This window comes from Rhodamnia argentea, chromosome 2 (assembly GCF_020921035.1).
Source record: "Rhodamnia argentea isolate NSW1041297 chromosome 2, ASM2092103v1, whole genome shotgun sequence".
In the NCBI taxonomy this organism is placed as follows: Eukaryota; Viridiplantae; Streptophyta; class Magnoliopsida; order Myrtales; family Myrtaceae; genus Rhodamnia; species Rhodamnia argentea.
This window is the reverse complement of record NC_063151.1, coordinates 30,041,157-30,061,970: the sequence shown is the minus strand read 5'-3', so window position 1 is coordinate 30,061,970 and position 20,814 is coordinate 30,041,157. Positions and strand designations below refer to the sequence as shown.

The window sequence follows — 20,814 nt, the reverse complement described above, 5'->3', positions numbered from 1 at the left end:
CGGTCACGGCCCTTTTTTTGTATTTTTTGGTTTTTTTCCTGTCGCGGTGGAGGGAGGGGAATTCCCAGGAAGGTTCTATTTTCTGAATATTCAATAATTTTAGTTTTTTTTAATTTCCATAATACTGATTGGGGGAGCCAAGTCTCCGGTTTCGCGATTTTCTATGAATTTAATACGGTAAAACGACTGTCTGAAAAATTATATAAATCATGTACAACGCTATCTGTAATATGTGGTGAAGTTTCGGTGCGGTGCGGGGGGCCGCGAATGATTTGAGGACAGGCTGGCCCCTCTTGGCCATGGGGGACCTCCCAAATGCACGGCCGCAAGTATTATTACCAACTAAAATGATATCAAAATGTCTAACCTACCTACATAAAATGAGCTAACTTTTAAATTTGTGGTCATTTTCTTGGAAAAATCTCAAATAATAGCTTCGAATGCGGTAGTTCTTATTTCAAATTAGGGCATGAAATGGCCAAATCGTCTCACATATGGACTTTTGGACGGCCGGCGAACATGTGACTATTTCAACCGTCGAAGAAGAGATATTTTAGTCAAAAAAATTTTAACTATAAATTTTTTTAATTTTTTAATTTTTTTCTTTTTTTTTCCTCTTTCCTCCCCCGACCATTAATGGGAATCATCGATGGTTGGCGGAGGTCGCCGACTCAAGCGAGGGCCGCCCTCGCCTAGGCGGGCGAGACCCACCCTCACCTTCACTAGCCCGGGCTTGTGCAAGGGTTGCCTTGCTTGGGCTGGGCGGGCAAGGGTGAACCTAGTCCAAGGCACAGCGATGGTTAGCGGAGGGAATAGGAAAAAATAGAAAAGAAAGAAGAAAAAATAGAAAAAGAAATAAAAAAATGAAAAAAATAAAATAACGAAATTGCTCTTCGACTAGTGAGGTCGGCTCTTCTTCTATATTGATGTGGCCATTTCGGATCTTTATTTGAAATAATGTCTACTTCAAACCCTTATTCGAAAATTTTCCCATTTTCTTGAAATTTCTTATCTCGACTCCAAACTGAACCTGTCAACCTCCATTAGAAAAAGAAAATACACATTATGAAGCATAATAAATAGGACCCATAACTCTTTTTAAACATAACTGAATGCCACGTCCATTGTCGCTAAAATACAACCTTTCTGCTTTCTTTTTTATTCCAACAAGAGAAAAGGGCCAAAAAGCCTTCATTCGTGGAGCCCCCATAGCTATAAATGTCGAGAGAATTTTTTTTTTTTTTTGTCGGAAGCAATATTTTCATTTTACTAGAAAAAGATAAAAATCAAACAAAACAAGTAAATCTAAAAAAATAAATCAACTTGGTACAACCTATAAAGACTTGCTCATTCCACCACAAAAAATGAGTTTGTCATAGCATCAAAGCTTAACCGATGGCCGATTATTAAATCTCGCATCAATGACGATCACACGTTGAGATATCATTCTCCACTTGCGGCTTCGCCAAAAGCCGGCGCCCCCATAGATTCGGCGTTCTTAGCACCATCACTGAAAAGAGATAATGATAACACAAATAGATTGAAAGAGTACAACAAAAGCGTTGAAAATTCCAGATCTATTTCTATATCAAAATAGAATAGCATCCAGATTTAAATTTAACTCTAGATCGGGAGAGAAGACATGCAAAAGAGATATAAGCTAATCACAAAATTACTTTTAGATAAGTCAACTTCCGAAGCAGTAGAGGAGCCAAGCTCGACTATATAGAATAAGTACCGAAGCAGAAGCGAGCAAACAGATCCAGAATAGTTGTTTCTTCCGAAACGCTTACGCTTCGAACTTTTGAGATCATTGAACCGGACTCTTCACGTGGAAGAAGTCGATCGCACTGTCTACAAAAACAACGAAAAAATTTTCAAGAAGAAGTTGAGGATACAAAGAAATAGTAAAACAAAAGTGAAAGGAAGAGGATGAGGTGTGAGGGAGAGACGGTCTCTCTCTCCCGTCTCTCCCTCGGAAAGTTGCTGCAGGAGGGGTTTGGCGGCGATTTGGGAAGAGGGAAAACCCTAGGGCAGCGGAGCACACAAAGCATGATTCGCGAGCATGGATTTCCCACACCCCGAGAAACTCTATTTTTTTTTTTTTTCGGTTGAAGAGAAACTCTAGTTGAATGATAAGGTAATTGTTGCTATCGTTTCTTCGATTCAGGTGTAAATAATAATCACATAAATGAACGGCATAATGCTCGTGACACGCACATACATATACATCTATATATATGAAGCGTCGGAGATTTTACCAGTTATTAATAGTTGTTCGACTTTTCTACACCTCTTAATAATTCAGTCTCAACTACTACTGCCACCGCGTCATGATTTGAATACCTCCATAGCGTCAAGAACAAGCACAACACTACGTTAACCCACCACATCTATACCCCCCAAAAAAAAAAAGGAGAAAAGAAAAAGAAAAAGAAAAAGCAGCAATTAGTTTCTGCTATCGAAGTCCAAGGAATTAGCCTGTGGATGCAAGAACCCTAAGATTCCAACAGAAGCAACAAAAAGAAACGATGACTTCTCTCTCTCTCTCTCTCTCTCTACTTTCTCCACATTCCTCGGTGAAGGAGTGAGCTCCAAGCCATCGTCACATTCCCCTTTTCTCCATCATTTTCGTTTTTTTTTTCTTCTTTTTCTATGTTTCCTGCTGCAAAGTCGAGGGGGGAAAAAAACGACAGGCATGTGGCTCAATGATGACAACTATGGTCGCGAGAATGAAAAGGGTAGCGGTAGCCAGTGTGGTCAACCTAAGGACTGTAGATTCCCCATGTTTCGTGTAATGAACGACATCCACAAATGTAGTAATTGCCGTCTGGTCAAATTTGCTCGCAGCTCATTCGGGTATTGCCGTCACTAGATGGCGAACTGATTGCCGCTTTCTATCTAATTAATTCATGGGGTTAATTAAGTTCATGCATGCTTTAAGAAGTGATTAGGCCAAAAAAAGAATTTGTGATCAAGTCAAATTGGTTATATGCCCACTCAATGGTCGTTTCTCGGTCTGATGTTGAAAGGGCAAACGGGGGCCCCTATGACCTAATGAGGTTGCGACGATAAGTTTGGCAATAATTTTCCATTCTTTGAATTTTCTCTAAGTGTTTTGAAATGATGTGACCCTTTCGAAATCGCTAATAACTTATATTATAATAAATTGTTCTTTTGGGTGTATGTTCAAGAATGATGATTCGCTTGATAGTAACAACCAAACGCTTCTCTTTGTAAGGGAACTTACATGATGAAAACTAAGTCGATTTGTTCATCTTAATCCGAGATGCAAGTGTCGCGGCCCAACAAAATCCTCGTATGAGGATAGGCCATGACACGACCGACTGGCCATGCACGGACACATGCCACAGATCAAACCATGGCAAGGCTTGAGGATCGATCAAGGACGATCCCACATGGCCAAGCATAAATCAAGACGAACGAGCAGATGAATTGTTGCATGATCCAGAGCATGGCCAGCACAACTCGGCTCATGACCAGGCCAACAGTCGCGACTCTTGCCTTCCGAGGGCCTTCTAGACCGTCTTAGCGGCTGTCCACATAATGATTCAACCTTAAGAAGGGGAAGAGTCCCACAAGGGACGAACCACATAAAACAAAATATGGGAATCCAATCGATGCAAGACAAGGGGAATAACACAAACGGAAAAGGTGAAATGGGGAAGCGAAAGGCTTGCACGAATTTTGCCCCTTTTTTGTATAAATAAGGGTGTTTCCCCTCGTTATAAATCACCATTGTACACACAACTAATGGAATACACTCTCATTCTCTCCCAAGCTCTCTCTCTCTCTCTCTCTCTCTCCTTCTAAGATTCGAGTGTGGCTAGCAAGCATGTGTAAACAATCATCGCGCAAGGCTTGGCTTAGGCGATCTATCGATTCCATGAGCTTAGGTCGCCACACGGGGTACGGTCCAAACAGTCGGCCCGTGACACAACCGTGATTGACAACTTCTTCTATTTCTCTCCGTTAACTTCCCTCATGAAATCACCCTACCGTCAAATAACGAGAGTCATTCTATAAAAAGAAAAAAGAAAAATAACGAGAGCCGTAATATTCATAAAAAAAAGGGGGGGATAAAGGTAGAAGCAAAAATGGAAACAACCCCAAAACGTATTTCTCCAACAAGAAAGTATGAAGCAATCAGAAAATGCTAGAGTCCAAATCATACGATGCGCGGCAGTTGGGACATCGATCATCCTATTATTGAACGACGGACAAAGTATCGCTGGCATCCTACTCTATTTTCTCTTTTCTCTTTGTATTTTGTCGGTAATTTGTTGAGCTCAATTTTCTTTCGTCAAGAAGAAGAGTCTTTCGGGAGCACAATTTTCTTACCCGACCGACACTTCTTGCGCAAAGAAATGGTCGGGAGTATATCTCTCAAAAGTCAAAACCATGCCGTGAATCATTTGTTCTTAAGCCAGCTAAGAAAATTGTCCAAAAAAATTTTAAACTTTTTGCCAATTCAACCACAAACTTTTTAATCGTGTCAATTGAACCACAAATATTTTCACGTTTTGTCAATTAAGTCCATTCGACCAATTTTGACCGGAAATTACTAACGCGGATGCCGATTGTCTTTCGTGATATGACCGGTCCTGAAGTGAAAAATCTTATTTTTTTTACCAATTTTTATTTTTGGTTTGGTTTTTTTAATTTTTTTGCAATTCTCTTATTCTGTTTTCGCCCAGACCATCTCACTCGCCCTCAGCAAGAGAGGGCCGACAACCCTAACTAGCCACAGTAAAAAAAAAAAAAAAACAAAGAAAGGAAATAAAAGACAAAAAGATAAAAAATAAAAAAAAAATCCACATGAATTTTGGCTAAACGTGAAAATATTTATGACTCAATCGACATAGTTAAATTTTTTAAGATTAAATTGGCAAAAATACAATTGATTTATGACTTTTTCGAAAATTTCTCCTAAGCTAGCCATAACTAACGAGTCTACATCCGGTGAGGTCGAGTCGAGGTAGAACCCTAATTAATTAACTTGCGATTTCGAAGTTTGCTTACTATGTAAACCTTCGAAAGTCTCTGACCCAAAAAAAAAAAAAAAAAAAGACTTCGAAAGTCCGGAGCGGACGAACGCGTGATCGAGGAAAACGAAAAGACCGTTGTACAGCAAAGCGGATGAGGAAAAATGGTCTTTCTGTACCTAATCACAGGACAGACAGCAGGATTGTAGCGTGGAAATACTTGATTACGGCATTTTAGGACAGCCCAAAAGCCATCAATGAGTCAACAACGGGTCTTAACTCGTTCCAAAAAGGCAATCATCGTGCGACCTTCGCCCCCTCGTTTTGACCAGAAAATTGATTGGCCTTGAAGCCCCCCGTTCTTATAGAAATCGATCGACGAATACGATCGGTGTCCGTCGACCCGGATGGGATGGATCGGGGATGGGGTCGGAAGCATTAGACCCGTCTGCCACTCCGATCACATTATTGGTTATGGTCATGGTCTGCACCGCAGGTTATAATAACAAAAAACGTCGGAATAATTTCGGAGTGAATTATGATTTTGCTTGTTCTGTCGGAACAACGAAACGCATGGCCCCGAAGATTGCACGGAACCGACACCAGTCCACCGAAGACTGTGCAGACACTGTTCACGCGACTTCATTTTGCCATTTTCGCAAAATTGTCGGCAAGAAGGCTCCCCGCAGCTCGGGGACCATCTTCGTGGGAAAGATCGCTCGTATGCTATCCAGAAATAAGATCTCCTTTTTTATTTAGGCGTGTCGAGATTTAAGTCGAAATCGATATGGACAAACGGCGCTAATCTCAGCGAACTCAGATACACGGTGGAGTTTTCCTTTCCTTCTTCTTTCCTGGTTCTTTTTGCCGTCGTCTCTTTTGTTTGTCCACGACTAACATCGCCCGAAATCACGAGCCGCAAACCCAACTTGTAATCAAGAACCGTCTTGCTAAATTGGTGGCCCCTCCTTTTGACATGATATAACATAGGCAACTCTACAAAAGGAACGTATCCAATGACGCAAAAGCACGGGGTTTTCTTTCTTGACATGACTTTTTATTGAAGCCAGCAAACAATCATTTGATTGGTTCGCCCTCGCTTCTTTTTTTATTTTTGGCTTATTAATTAGATAAAGCAAGAAAAAGTTAAGAAAAAAAAAGAAATGAAACTAAAATAGTTTTAAGGAACGAGTGGGGTGGGGTTGCTTTGCTGACTGCTAACCATTGCTTTGGAAGGGGGGCAACATTTGGCAGCTGGCGAGGGAAAGAAACGATGTTTTTATTGCCATTTGCCGTTGGACAGTGATGACTTTAACTTGGGTGACCGATTCTTCATTGGCTTTTCCTCTTTTGGTTTTTTTACCATTTCTACCTCTTCTCTTCTCTTTCGCGACGAGCATGGGCGTAAGGCTCCGCCAAATCTGAATGCTCGTGAAATATCATGCAAATCTAAAAATCGGGTAAGTCTGGGCTTTGAGTCATAGTAATTTGCACACGATTGTTGAGATTTGAATAGATGACGTCTCGTTCTCAAGCTAAATATGACCCGACACATTAATCCAATCACCCAGCAATCATCTATTCTTTCTTTCTTTTGCTTTTTCTTTTTTTTTGGGTTTCCTTCTTTTGAATACAATATAGGATGTCGATAATCCATTAGCTCTATCCGGAATTCCTATCAAATCTTTGAAGATAATATATAGCAGCAGTAATATATTGATCTTTTAACTTTATGAACAAACAAGGCGACTCAAGTGCGTATATAGAGATTAAACACACAAGCTCATTTCCAACAGCATAATACTATCTTTCTCTCTCTTCCACTTGATCATTTCCTGCCTTCTTTTGAGCAAGAGGTGAAGGTACTTTCCATTTTTAAGTAAAAAAGAATATCCATTAAAATGAAAAAGAAAAAAAGCAAATAAAGAATGGAAGTTAATTACTTCTTTCGTATTACAAAGAACTCATAAAATAAAAAAAAGGCTACAGTATAAAAGGGCTTTCTTCTTTGTGACATTAGTTCACATGAATTGGGGAAAACCATGAAGGACAATGAAAAAACCGTAGTCCCATTTGTCTATTCTGAGTTTAAGACATTGAACATCCACTTTTTGTACCTTTAGATTTTGGACAAACTTACACTTTGCACTCTCCAATTGTAAAATCCTATAAATATGCAAAACTCCTAACAAATTATGGTTTCAATCCGAGAATCACGTAAATCTCTGATGATTTTTTTTATATTTTATATTAGGGGTGGGTATTAAAGCGTGGGGTAAAGAGCCTTCAAAATCGTAGGATGCAAAGCGTAATATTTTCAGACTTAGGGACTGAGACGTTATCTTTCCTTCCCTGTATTGGACCAACTAAAAAATTTGCATCAGATCAAGGCATCAAAGAATGGGCCTTGTTTACCCTTTTCTTCTTTGCTTCTTCTTTTACCAGCCAAGTCCTTTGTCTTCGGCATGATCTTATTCTTGCCCAAGATGGATCTTGCTCATGTTTAATCCTAGGTTCACAATGCCTCGACCAAACAGCAGAAATCCGATTACATTCACCCGATATATCGCCAAAAGGGAATCCGAGCCCGACAACATATCAAGTCGGACCTACCTTTCACTCAAAAACTCAAGCTGGTGAGTTATGGATCAACTTATATATATTAATTGCTTTACGTCACACTAATTCTCCGATATGAAACTTGTCTAACACAACTCGCATATGCATCCTAACAACTACATGTGTGCCAAACACTATTAATAAAATTGTCTGAAACATCAAATCTCACGAAGTGAAAAAGAAAACATTAATGATGAGGAATCAAGAGTCTTTTCATCTTCAAATCAGCAATCTCTACGCCTTCAAAGCACCCTTTTAATCCTCTTCCTTAGCACTTTAACCGGGGTTGTTTGAGCCCAAGGTCTTAGTTGTTTGACCAAGTACCCTGGTGCGGCATAAATTTCTATAGTGAAATTATGCGATGCTCTCTCTCGTGGACGTATGTCACGCCGATCGAATCACGTAAATTCGATGTCCAACTTGTTATCTCTTGTTCTGTCTATTTTACTGTTCAATCGCTTGCTTTCCGCAACAATAGCGATATCGTAAGAGTCTTTCCCTAGAAGCTGCAAAGATGAGATGGCATGAGTTTGGTCATCATCTTCTTCCAAGAATTGGTTTAGCATAAAGAATCGACCAACTTCACGATGTCATTCATATTGGTTCTAAGGTTTCTCTACAAATCATTCTGAATTGAAAACGACAATTTGTACTGAGCGAAAAAATGTTGCTAAAAATGACAGACAATAAATCATTTATAACAGTTTGAAAGCATCTTGGAGGCTGTCTCGCAACGAATAATCACACTCTACTCAAAATGATCTGAAGATAGGAGATGTCTGCATCTTCGAAACGGGTTCGGAGAGAAGATATTGCGCTTTTTTAGTTACCATATTTCGAGTTCCCTGAGATTGGCGAAGCCGATGTATGGCGAGCAGGCTAGTTCTCTATCTCTCTATTCTCCCATTGAAATGACAAAGAAACCACTGTATTGCGTTTTTCGGAGGCCGATGATCGATTCTCTGAGACTCTTTGATGCATAGTTATGGAGGTACTTAAGACATTGACCTGTCCGAGAAAAGCATGGATAGATCTAGCACTGCTCATTATGAAGTTGGAGAAATATAAAAGCAAGGTGTAACGCAGTTAGTCTAAATTGATGTTCGTGCGGTCACATAAATTAAAAACAGAAACGTAGCTTAACTCGGGCATCCTCATTTCAAGCGTCCATGTACCGGATGTATCTATGGTCCCCGTCTTGAGGGAAGAATCCTTTTTTTGGTCTCGAATTTGGATTGTTAAAGGTACAATGGCGTCGTAGGGACAGGACAGTCTACTTTGAAGGCGGCCGGCGAGAACACGTGGAGGACATCTCGATTGAGGCTGGGGACTTCACGGCGTCCTGTTACCGGGGTCGCGGCGTGCCCCCATGAGGACGACACGGAACAGGCCGCCACTGCGGTAACAGAACACGGTGAAGTCCGCAGCTTCAATCTAGATGTCCTCCACGGGTTCTTGCCGGCCGTCTTCAAAATAGGCGTCCCGTCGTCTCTCCCGAGGGCAGCCTGTCAGGAAGGCACGGCAGGAAACTCCTAGGACGCGGCGTGAAATCAAAGCAGCCGCACGCGAGTCATTGAACGGAACGATTTTGCTGATACGAAAGCAGTTCAGAAGCGAAAGAGTCTCAAGTCATCCTCCTGACCGTTCATCATTCACAACCATCTGCACTTTGAAGATGCAGCAATCTCCATCTTCTTCAGTGGAAGGCGACATTAGAAAGAGAGCAGAAGGACACGTAGGACGTGTTAATGAAGAGGGAGGAGGAGGAGGGGGAGGAGGAGGAGAGGTGGTCAATCTGCTCCTGCTTTAATGTCAACAACAACTTCTCTTCTCCGGCATAGAATGGCTAATGAATGATCAATAAAAGAAGTTGGTCGGAGACAGCTCACCTCTTTACCCGTCGAGAGCTCTGGCCTCCCGTTCCTCACCTCCACCTCTCAATCTTGTCCGTTGGATTTTAGCTCTCCGAACCGCTCGTGCTTCATCGACGGCTCCTGTTCATGGTTTGGTTGGATCATTTCTTTCCCTTTTCCGACAACAGATTATTTGATGTATGATAAATTTGTCCGTGTACTAAACCTCCCTATGAACTACCTCAGATGTTGACGTATTACACAGACAATTTTATCAAACATCCGGACACATCTCGCTGACATAGAAAAGGAAAGGAAACAAGAGAAAAAAAAAAACCCCACCTCGGTTACTAATTGATTTGAACGATTATGGTCTTAAGAATCTACTCGGTGCACAAATTAAGCGCCAGAAGAAAAATCAATGACAATGTAAACGGCCTATTCAAAAAAGAAATAGGAATATATCATCAATTGTTACCATTGAAGATTTTTTTAGATAAGCGCCGGTTTTGGGGTCTTTTCGAAAAGGAGAATGCTTTCCTAACAAGACCGCCAGTTATTTCTGATCATAGATATATACACCATCACTGCGTGTTTTGCATAAAACACTCACTAATTGAAATATCGTGGGGTTAGAAATAATGACAGTCTTTGTTAGATCACGAGCTACCGACTTCCTTTTCCAAAAAGCCGTTCGAAACGAGGGATTCATTGAAATTTTCCCAATAAGATCGATCATGGAATATCTCTCTTTTCCATCTGTTGTCGCCTTTTCTTTTTTGTGTTGTTTTTTCCTTGGCGTGATGAACTAAAAGCACGGACATAGGGAATCATTTGTAAAATACGTAATAACAAGACCGCCGATTATTTCTGATCATAGATCTATACACCATCACTGCGTGTTTTGCATAAAACACTCACTAGTTGAAATATCGTGGGGTTAAAAATAATGACAATACTGTCGGGATGTCGGGCTACCGACTTTCTTTTCCAAAAAGCCGTTCGAAACGAGGGATTTATTGAAATTTTCCCAATAAGATCGATCATGGAATATCTCTCTTTTCCCACTATTGTCACCTTTTCTTTTTTGTGTGGTTTTTTCCTTGGCGTGATGAACTAAAAGCACAGACATAGGGAATCACTTGTAAAACACAGAATAATTATTGGGCATCCGCCACCCCCAAGTCAAGATGTTGCAGAACAGCATCCACTTAAAAGCGGAGGACAATCACAAGATGCCGCCCCCCAACGTAGAAAACCAAGAAATGATGGATTTGCTTCTCTCGTGAATTTGAAAAGAAAGCAAAAAAGGGCTGACGGTCTTTCTTTCTTTTGGTTAAATATTTTGAGACTATAATTGACATCACTGGCCATAAATTGTTAGGGTTTGGCGTACGGCTACAACGAAATATAGCGTAAAAGCGAGAAAGAGAAATTGAGACGTGAGATTTATTTTGATTCAACCTTGAACTCGGGCCACATTCAGCAAAGGATTCCACAATAATTAACACATTCCATCTATTTGTTACAATCCATAACATATAATAATGGCTATTTACGGGCTCAAGCCCCAACTGCTAATAAATTACGGGCTCAAACTATAAAAGCCCTCTAGTAGCTAGAGGTGTTGCCACTCTCACCGAGATGGGTACCCCCGAACCTCCGTTCGGGCGAGACCCTCATGCTTTCCTATTGATGAGCAAGATGAACCACACTCCAACAGAAATTTAGATCCATATAGGAAAGAAAGCATTCCGTAAATTAATGATCAAAAGCCACATGAAAACGCTTGTCAACAACGATTGAATCATGGACATAAGTACGTGCTTAAACTACTTTGAACCCGAGTATGTCCTTAACTTGTTTCATCCGACTTTTGGGATGTAAAATTCGAGGGCATTCCCTAAAATGAGATGAAGAAAAAATATTTTCTCTCAACTTAGAATGGTAACGAAGGAAAGAAAAATATTTTCTTTCAACTTGAAAGGTGACGCTGGAAAAGGTAGACTCCACGTCAACTTCGGTAGCCTTCCGTGCCTACGGTGAGTCATTGGAATATCGGCTCTTGCGTTGTCTACATGTGCTTCGCACGGTGTCTTTTAATCGATTTGTAGACAGCGTATCTCTAGTTAAAAGACACCATAAGTTGGAAGAATAGTTTCATTCTATCTCGAAGAGCGTGCCATGACTTACAAATTTGTTGCTTCTTCTTATTGTCCTCAATTCAAGGGTTGTTCATAGTGTCTTCATCCGCAGATGAGACTCGCTCAACATTTCTCATGTAAGGATGGGGTAGAATGTAATGGAGGATCATCCAAATAGAAACCAAACAAATGATTTGTCAATCGTGATACAAAGAACATATAGCTCGATCGAGTACTCTCGAATTGCTTGTCATTTTCCATCAAATAGGAGGAAAAATTCGTAGCAAAATACTTAAGCACATGCAAATCCAAACATGAAAATAATAATAATAATAATGATGATGATGATGATGAAAGAGTTGGTCTGGCTGGCATCCTCTTTGTGCATGGTTCCTTCTTTGCAAAACAGTACCAATCTTTTCCTCTCCCACGTTAAATATTCTCCTCCCTGTTCTCCAATTTGCGCCCAGGCCCTCACTTTTAGTTCGGAGGGATTTTTGCACATTCCACCACCATGTTGAGAGCAAAGTCCATGATCAAGTCCAAAACGCACAGCCTCGAGAGGTCTCCATCAGCGGAAAAACCTCCCTCCCCTCCTCCTCCTCCTCCTCCTCCTCCTCCGAGGAAGCCACCTCTGGTCGAGTTCCCGACGTCTCCTCAGCTGATTCTCGGGGAGGAGATAATCCACTCCGGCCACCCGCAGCACCTCCTGTCCAAGATCGACCTGCCCGACCTCTTCACGTGCGCGGGGTGCCGGGAGTACGGTGCGGGCAAGCGGTACACGTGCCAGCTGTGCGACTTCCAACTGCACGACTTCTGTGCCCTGGCCTCCCCTTATCAGGTCCGCGAGAGCCATCCGTTCCACTACCAGCACCAGCTCTTTTTCCACTCCAAGCCAGGTGAATTACTGCTTGTTATGAATGTTTAACCCATGCACATGTTGCACTCTGTAGCTGATCAGCCACAGATATAATGTAACGTGAGAGTTTCTCAGACTACATGCAATTCGCGCACAGAGAGGTAGGCCGAGGAATTACATTCGATAGGCTGCCGGCCGCGCACACCCTATGCTCGAGTCTTACCTGCTCAAATATTCCTCAATCTGTCTGTCTATCTATCTATCTATCTGTCTGTCTATCTATCCAGGAGAAGGCCTGGGAGAGTTCCACCCAACTCCACAACATAAACGTAAGATGGGGAAAATAGAAAAGTACAACCTTGGTTGTGAATTGCACTTGGCAGCCCATACCCTTGAGACTTTACGTTAGTACCTTCGAGAAAAGTAAACCTAGATCGGATGGTCGTACTGGATTTGAACGTCTTCGTGTCCTATGTAGGGCCGGCATTCACTCCACTTTCACTTTCACTTTCATATCTGGAACGACCGTCGAATCATGTAGTCAATTTTTCTTTTTTTCTTTTTGTTAGAGAGATGACATTTCTATAAAAACACTCGCGTGTTGAATATGGACAGCCAGGTGAAATATGCTCCATCGAATGACAATATAAGTTCAAGGTGCAAAATGTTAGTTCTCAACTTAGGGATGATACTCTCTTTAAGCGAAGTTAGAAATTCAGCAACCGGAAAGGAGAGATGGTTCGGCAAGTTAATTCTATCGTTTTCATGTTGGCCAATACTTCGTCTGGGACTAATGTCATTTTTGACTTTGCGCTGGAAATTTCAAGCAGTGAAAAGTGGAATAGCAAAATCGGGGTGCCATGCTTGTGGGAAACCCATCAAGGGCTACGCTTTCCGTTGCGGAACTTGTAGTTTCCAGATGCACCCGTGCTGCGAGAAGCTACCGGAGGACCTCGTCTTCTTGAACCATCCTCACACACTGCAGCTTCTGCCATCGACGGCCTCGTCAAGCGCGGACCCTGGTTTCATCTGTGGGGAATGCAGGAGGAGGAGGTCGGGCCGAGTGTACCGATGCACGGCCTGCGACTACCATCTCCATGTGGTTTGCGCTAAGAGCATCGTCAACGGGCTCCACGATCATGGCATCAAAGGAATCGAGAAGCCGAGCATGTTTGGGGCTGCAGCTCGGCTGGCCTCGCGAGTGGTCTTGGACTTTATCGGAGGGCTAATTCAGAGCCTCGGGGAAGGGGTTGGGGAAGCTTTGGTTCAGAATGTCGCCAAAGGGAGGTGCAACAGCAGTAGAAGAAGAGAAGAATAAGAACTGCAAAGATAAGCCCCGACCCATGTGCCGGACCAGTCTCTCTAGTTGGCCAAGTCTGCAAAAGAGCCTCCCAGGTTTTTTTAAGAATGGATTGTCACCATTTCAAAATTTGCCTGCTCAAAGAGGCAGGAGTTTCTAAGATGACAAAAGTGAATCTTGGATCGTTTTACGATTAATGAATCACACCGTGCGTCCTTTTACATATGGATTTTGTTAATGGAAGGATTGTAACTTTTAGCACACTAACTCAATGCATTCGAATCAAAACATTTCATTTATTAAATATACTTGACAAGTGTCCCAAAAGCACACGTTCGCCAGACCCCTTGCACATTTACGTGAATGTCCAGCTGACAGATGACAAATGACTATTCTTCGAGCGATTGTGTGCGCCCTATATACGCGACCAGTAATAGCGAAACAGCTGAAGGCTCACATACCAGTGTTGTTACTGTTGCCTTCAGCTGAAACTTTACATTGCACAGAGGGAAAGAGAGGCACCAGAATTATTAGAGCTCGGAATAATAACAAATAGAAGCAAACAACTTTCTGGTTCCTTTGAATATCTGCTTACAGTAATAAATACTAACAAGAGGACAAGACCAACCAATCTATATGCCGTATGTGAGGGCCAAAAGGCCTCTTTATAATAAAAAGAACACGAGTTTAGCTCAAAACCTTCCCTGAATATATAAAAGAATCACTTGTGTATATCTTACCTATATAATACCCTGATGAAACCCTCATGTAAAACCGAAGTCCAGATGCACTCGCAAAAGCAAACTACCGACCCCTGACTAGAAGAGATTCCAGCCATTGCTCACCAAAAATAGGGCAAGCACAAGCAGCACAGTAAGGACAGCCCACATCCAAGGCTGCATCTTTCTCTTTCCCCTGTTGCGGAGAGTGGGAGGAATGGGCTTTACTTTGGTTTGTTTTACGAAATGCGATGGTTTTTGAGTTCGCTTCACCATCAGTGCAGGCTTGTCTTTAGTATCGAAATCTGCTAAAGCCTCGGCAGTCATTTCCGAGAACGAAGCGGGTTCTCCTTCAATGCCATTGTCTGAAGGCGTTGCAATGGCGCCTCCGCCATTCTTCCTTTCCTTTTTCTTTGCCTTCTTCTCCCTTTCCTGCACAAGAATACGAGGCAGTGAGAATCTTGGTATCAAAAAGAGATAACTACACCCTACGCTAAGTGATATTGAAACGCTTTACCTTCTCCTTCTGCTCAGCTTCCTTCTGCGCCTTCAAAGCAGCTCTTGCGAGGGCCCTCTCAGCATTTCGTTTCTTCCTCTCCAAAGCCTCCTTAGCTTTGGCCTTTTCCTCTAATCGCCGTTGCTCCGTCAACATAGCGGCCTCCTCCGCCTTCCTCAATTCTTCCGCCTTCTTTGCCAATTCCACTTCCTCCTTTGATAGCTTGGGCTCTTCCATTTCCACAGTGGCCACATCTCTGCTTGAAACTGTTACCAAGTCCTCGACCTGGGCAACAGGTTTTGCAGAATTCTTGGCTTTCTGTTTCTTTTGCTCCACCTCTTTCACGGGTAACTTATCATCTGCTGCTGGTCTAGCTTCCACAACAATAGATGCCTTTTCTTGCTCTATACTTGGAAGAGCAGACATGGACTTATATCTAAGTGCTGTTTGATTTACAGCAGTAGGCATAGCAGGCATCACCTCATCGGGTCCAAGGGAACGACCATCAGCTGTGCCGAGTCTCCTTAACGTTCTAGGGTGATTGCATCTAACATACTCTTCCCTGAAATCAATATTTTCATTCCATGATTCCATGACCGTCTCCACCTGAAGAATTATCAACATTATCGATGGTCAAAACCAGGTGGATCATCCAGATAACAAGGACAACGACTAAATAAAATGCACTTTACTTGATCAATGCAGAACCGAGAGAGTGCCTCCCTATCTCCCTTTGACGCCAAGTCAATCGACATCTTCATATCATCCTTGTATTTCCAGAAGTACTTGTTCTGCCAAATTAGAACAGTAGTGTAAACAGTATTTCGCTAAAATTAGCAGCCTTTTCCACATACCAGTTTCTCGAGATCTTGGTTTCAAAGGTTATTGTCGTCATGAAGCTTGTCATGACACTATCTATTTGTTGTGTGTTCTGCAAATATTAATTGACATACCAGCAAGACTGGACAAAATGTCGAGAAAAAAAAATGAAAATCACATACCTTCTCATATGATTGCTTCCTTAAATTCTTTAGATGAATATATGCCTCTTGGCGTATTTTATCGGCATCTCTAAACTGACCCTGCAATTCACGAAGCCTATCTCTCTCATCGGAGTACTTTCTCTTAGCAGATTTCGTGACTGCCTCAGCTTTTAAGACGTTTTCTCTCAGCAGATCTGCTTCCCTCCTAAGAGACTGCATATAAAACCTCACAATTTAGCATCCCATGCCTCGCACACACTGAACGAGGAAGAATGCACCAAGTGTACAAAAGCTATTTCTGTGATTTTATGAAAATATTGTAACGACTTCTGGACCTACTTCAAAAAAGTAATTTGAGGCTATTAACAGGATACCTTCAGACGCTCCTCAGTTTGCTCTCTTTGATCCAAAGCCAGCTTGAGTTCATCAAGCCCTCCCATATTGTTAGTAAGCTGCTCTCGTGAATGCTTTAGTTGCTTAATATCACGGACCAATTGCTTTTCTTCCTTTAAAGGCAGGGTTTCATGCTGTATCTTTTGTTCCATATTCTGTATCTGCAGAAAATACAGACGTCACACATTAAGAAATGCACAAATAGATCCAAAGTATTTTTTTTTTCCTCTCTGCCAGTTCTCTCCTTCTCTGGATTTTCTTTCGTGACTCTGGGAGTTGATGCTTGGAGCAAGAGCAACCACTTACCCTTACATCATAGTCACCCACTGTAATTGCATTCTTCACTTTGTTAATAACAGATTGAACAGACTCTATTTCCTCCCTTTTAGACTTGAACAACTCCCGTGCAGCATTCTCTTCGGATAAGGCAGCTTCAATATTTTCACTGTGCTCCTTGCAAGAAGCCTAGCCATAGAAAAAGTTCAATCAAATAATATCAGAGAGAGAAATCTTAGGGAAGAGATTGTAGGAAATCATGTGATGTAAAAAAGGTTCATACCTTTATAATCTGGATTTCAGCTTGAATAGCATCCCGACTTTGCGTCTTCTCAGTCACTTGCAACTGAGCTTCGTTGATCTGTTGTTTCAAATTTTCGTCATCATATCGGGGAATCTTTATGATAAAGTTAAATAGTTTCTTTTCCCCCTCACTGCCAACATTTTGTTCTTCAGAAGGAGGGATACGAGAAACCTCTGCCAGTGCTGCATCATTCTGGGCAACTCCGTCAACACCTTCTGCTTGTGAACATGGCGGTTTATCATTCTCAATGGTGGATTGATCTTCTCTCTTCTCATCCAATACAGCATCCAGCTCGTTCTTTGATCCCAATTTGCTATCTTGAGCAGAGAAACTTCCATTTTCAGCTGTATCATTTGAAGGGCATTCCGTAGTACGGGTATGATGGCTTCCAGCAGAGTGGGAAAGAGAATCTGAACCTCTTGGCTCTGCAATAATGTCGTCTGAAGGAATGGAAGATATTTCTATCTGGCTGATGGAACCAAAACATATCTTTGTGGTTGCACTTAAATTAGTAGCAGAACAACTTGACGATACATCTACTACAGTTGAATCATTCTCTTCTCTGACTCCCAAATGGGAATCCACACATTGAGGAATGCCAGTCTGGTTTTCTTCAGCATTCACTTCTTCAAGTTCTGCAATTAGTTTCACATTATTAACAGCCAAACAAGAAACATAATTAGTCGGGTTGCAAGTCTTTTTCCTACCATCTATGTCCGACAAAAATCATCATTAGCCGAGATGAGAAAGCCCTTACCAATTTGAACAGGTACATTGCCACAACTGACTGAGGAAGGGTTGCTTTCAGTGTTCTCTGATGTAGGAGCCTCTTCATTTATCTCTTGACTGGAATCGAGGGTGTCCATCACAGCCTCATGCTCAACATTCTTGGAAGCAATATGATCAGGTGCAGAGGCAGTTGGCTCAACATCACCAGTGTCATCAGAAAAAGGGCCAGCCCTCGTGTCCGCCGTAGCAATCTTATTAGATTTCATGCTCATGTCCTCTGGGGCTGCTTGTGAAGAAGAATCATTGACCATTTTTGTTGATGAGTTATCTTTGTCTGAAACAAGTTCCCTCATCGAAATCACTTCAGGTTCAGGATTCTGCTCTGTATCTACGTCTGAACAAGAAATGCTTTCCTCCATAACCTTTTCATCCTCGTTACCAACCCTGTCATCAATCTTGCCGACCTCACCCTCACCAGAGTCTGCAATTGTTAACTCAGACTTCTGATCCTCATCCACTTGGCCAGAAGAGTCCGCTTGGTTGGCCTGTGGAACTTCAACTGTTCTCTCAGGTTCATGGTTCTGCTCTGGTTCAATGTCTGGACAAACAAGTTCCTTCGTCAAAATCACTTCAGGTTCAGGATTCTGCTCTGTATCTACACCTGAACATGAAATGCTTTCCTCCATAACCTTTTCATCCTCGTTACCAACCCTATCACCAATCTTGCCGACCACAGCCTCACCAGAATTCACAATTGTCAACTCAGACTTCTGATCCTCATCCACTTGGCCAGAAGAGTCTGCCTGGCCAGGCTGTGGGACTTCAAATGTTCTCTCAGGTTCATGGTTCTGTTCTTGTTCTATGTCTGGACATGATTTTCTTTCCTCCACAACCTTTTCATCCTCGTTACCATGGTCATCAATCTTGAGGACCTCACCCTCACCAGAATCCGCAATTGTCAACTTAGACTTCTGATCCTCGTCCACTTGGCCAGAAGAGTCCGCCTGGTCGGGCTGTGGGACTTCAAATGTTCTCTGAGGTTCATGGTTCTGTTCTGGTTCTATGTCTGGACATGATTTTCTTTCCTCCACAACCTTTTCATCCTCGTTACCACAGTCATCAATCTTGAGGACCTCACCCTCACCAGAATCCGCAATTGTCAACTTAGACTTCTGATCCTCGTCCACTTGGCCAGAAAAGTCCGCCTGGTCGGGCTGTGGGACTTCAAATGTTCTCTGAGGTTCATGGTTCTGTTCTGGTTCTATGTCTGGACATGATATTCTTTCCTCCATAACCTGTTCATCCTTGTTACCACCGTCATCAATCTTGAGGACCTCACCCTCCCCAGAATCCTCAATTTTCAACTCAAACTTCTGATCTTCGTCCACTTGACCAGAAGAGTCTGCTTGGTCAGCCTGTGGAACTTCAGATGTTCTCTCACATTCAGATGCCACAACAGTTGCATCACAAGACCCTGAAAGTTCTTCTGAAGCCTCCAGAGAGGGATCCACTTCTAAAGAGGACTTCTGATCTCCGCCCATTTGTCCAAAAGAGTCTCCTTCGTCAGCCTGTGGGACTTCAAATGTTTTCTCGCATTTGGATGCCGCAACCATTGCCTCGCATGACCCCGAAAATCCATCGGATATGTCTAAAGAGAACTCCACCGCAGGTTGCTTTTCAATGTGAAAATCCCCCTCATGCAATTTATAGAGAGTAGATTCCGCAATACCCGCCTCACGATTTTGCTCTTCAGCAGAAGTACTGCCAGCCAGCATGCTCTCGATGAATTCACCCTGCGAATCTTCCACTCCAGTGCCATTGTCCACAAGATGATCCTCAACATGACACTCGCCATCATTCAGGTCAACAGCTTTGCCATGACCTGCATCAGTGTCAGCCTCATCAACCACGGTCTCCTCATTTTTTTCTTCAATATGCACATCGTTGCCTTCCTGTTCCACTAGTTCAACCTCGTTCACAACAATATGCTCGTCAAAATGATGGTCCCCATTTTCTCTATTCACCAACTTGCCTTCCCCATCTCCATTCTCTCCATTAACAGCTGCCTGCTCGACATCACAATTACCATTTTCAGCACTAACCTTGGAGCCCCCCACATCAATATCACTCGCTCTACCCTCGACGCTCTCTTCCCTCAGATCGGCATCAACAAAACCATTGCCGACTCCCTCACCAACAGCCTCACTCCCTTTGACGAAAACATTGGCGCCATCAGCATCGTCCTTGCTGTGCCCATTGCCATTCACGATTCCATTATCAACCGCCTCCTCCTCTCGGCGGTGCGACGCGCCATTGCAATCGCCTACGCTCTTCACCAGATCCTGCTGAGCTCTCACGCCCATCCCGCACTCCTCATCGATTTTGCCATTCACCGACGAGACGACCGCGGATGCCTCGCGGTGCCCGTCGACATCGCCCGTCATCCTCGCTCGCACGCGCGATCTCTGAAAACACAGAGGCAACAACTCAAACCAAGTACGCAAAATTCACTAATCCTACAGGCAGCCAGGGCGAATGAAAACGGCAGCGAGAGATCGAATTCAGCGCAACGAACCTCAAAACGAGAAGCGAACGAAAAGGAAAAGCGCGAGAGATCGGGCGGACTTACGGATCGGAGGCTCGAACGCGCCCGTACGAATCGCCAGGTGGAGAGCGAGATCCGCCGGACAGGAGCGCAATGCGGCGAGGCGAAGCCAATCCCCCAGATCGCAGCTCCGTCGGTGGAATCGGAATGGCGACCGGGGAAGAGAGAGAGAGAGAGAGCGAGGAAACAGCTGTGACAGGAGAGAGAGAGAGGGAGAACGAAGATCGGATTTGCGTCGATTTGAACACTAAATACACAAACACATCCCAAACAACGCTCACTCTTTGACGTCTCTCTTTGTCTCTTCACCGCATCTCTCTCGCGCTCCGCTCCCTCTCCTATTTCCACTAGTAAATGGCAAAAAAAGAAAAAAAAAATCTGAAATTTTTAATTAGTTTGGCTCCCGGGTAATTTAAAAATCGCTGGTAATGCTGGTATCATTGCCAATGATTTGCTTTGGGGAGGGCTGTGGGGTGGTGGGGATTAACGCAGATCCGACGTCGTTGTGACCTGTATTCGGTGACAATC

The 20,814-nt window shown here is 42.9% G+C and overlaps 2 protein-coding genes across 5 annotated transcripts; one reads left to right on the top strand and one right to left on the bottom strand.

The window, feature by feature from the left end:
• Positions 1-12,058: 12,058 nt before the first annotated feature.
• Positions 12,059-14,314, top strand: LOC115735928. Of its 2 annotated transcripts, none has more exons than XM_030667421.2 (2): positions 12,059-12,521; positions 13,309-14,314. In XM_030667421.2, the coding sequence occupies exons 1-2, from the start codon at positions 12,137-12,139 to the stop codon at positions 13,797-13,799; spliced, it is 876 nt and encodes a 291-aa protein (XP_030523281.1). In that variant the 5' UTR covers positions 12,059-12,136; the 3' UTR covers positions 13,800-14,314. The 2 variants fall into 2 exon arrangements, with proteins under 2 accessions (XP_030523281.1, XP_030523362.1); XM_030667502.2 differs by having other exon boundaries at positions 12,063-12,521; positions 13,312-14,314.
• Positions 14,315-14,326: 12 nt separating this feature from the next.
• LOC115735700 (calponin homology domain-containing protein DDB_G0272472) lies at positions 14,327-20,509 on the bottom strand. 3 transcript variants are annotated; one of them, XM_030667184.2, is made up of 10 exons: positions 20,311-20,509; positions 18,614-20,146; positions 17,710-18,145; positions 16,932-17,587; positions 16,679-16,837; positions 16,354-16,533; positions 15,998-16,192; positions 15,689-15,787; positions 15,018-15,602; positions 14,327-14,932 (listed from the first exon to the last, which is right to left on the bottom strand). In XM_030667184.2, exons 2-10 carry the CDS (start codon positions 20,123-20,125, stop codon positions 14,600-14,602), a joined length of 4,155 nt encoding a protein of 1,384 aa, XP_030523044.1. In that variant the 5' UTR covers positions 20,126-20,146; positions 20,311-20,509; the 3' UTR covers positions 14,327-14,599. The 3 variants fall into 3 exon arrangements, with proteins under 3 accessions (XP_030523044.1, XP_030522984.1, XP_048129580.1); XM_030667124.2 differs by having other exon boundaries at positions 17,710-20,146; XM_048273623.1 differs by lacking the exon at positions 20,311-20,509 and having other exon boundaries at positions 17,710-19,155; positions 19,308-19,456.
• Between the last annotated feature and the right edge of the window lie 305 nt (positions 20,510-20,814).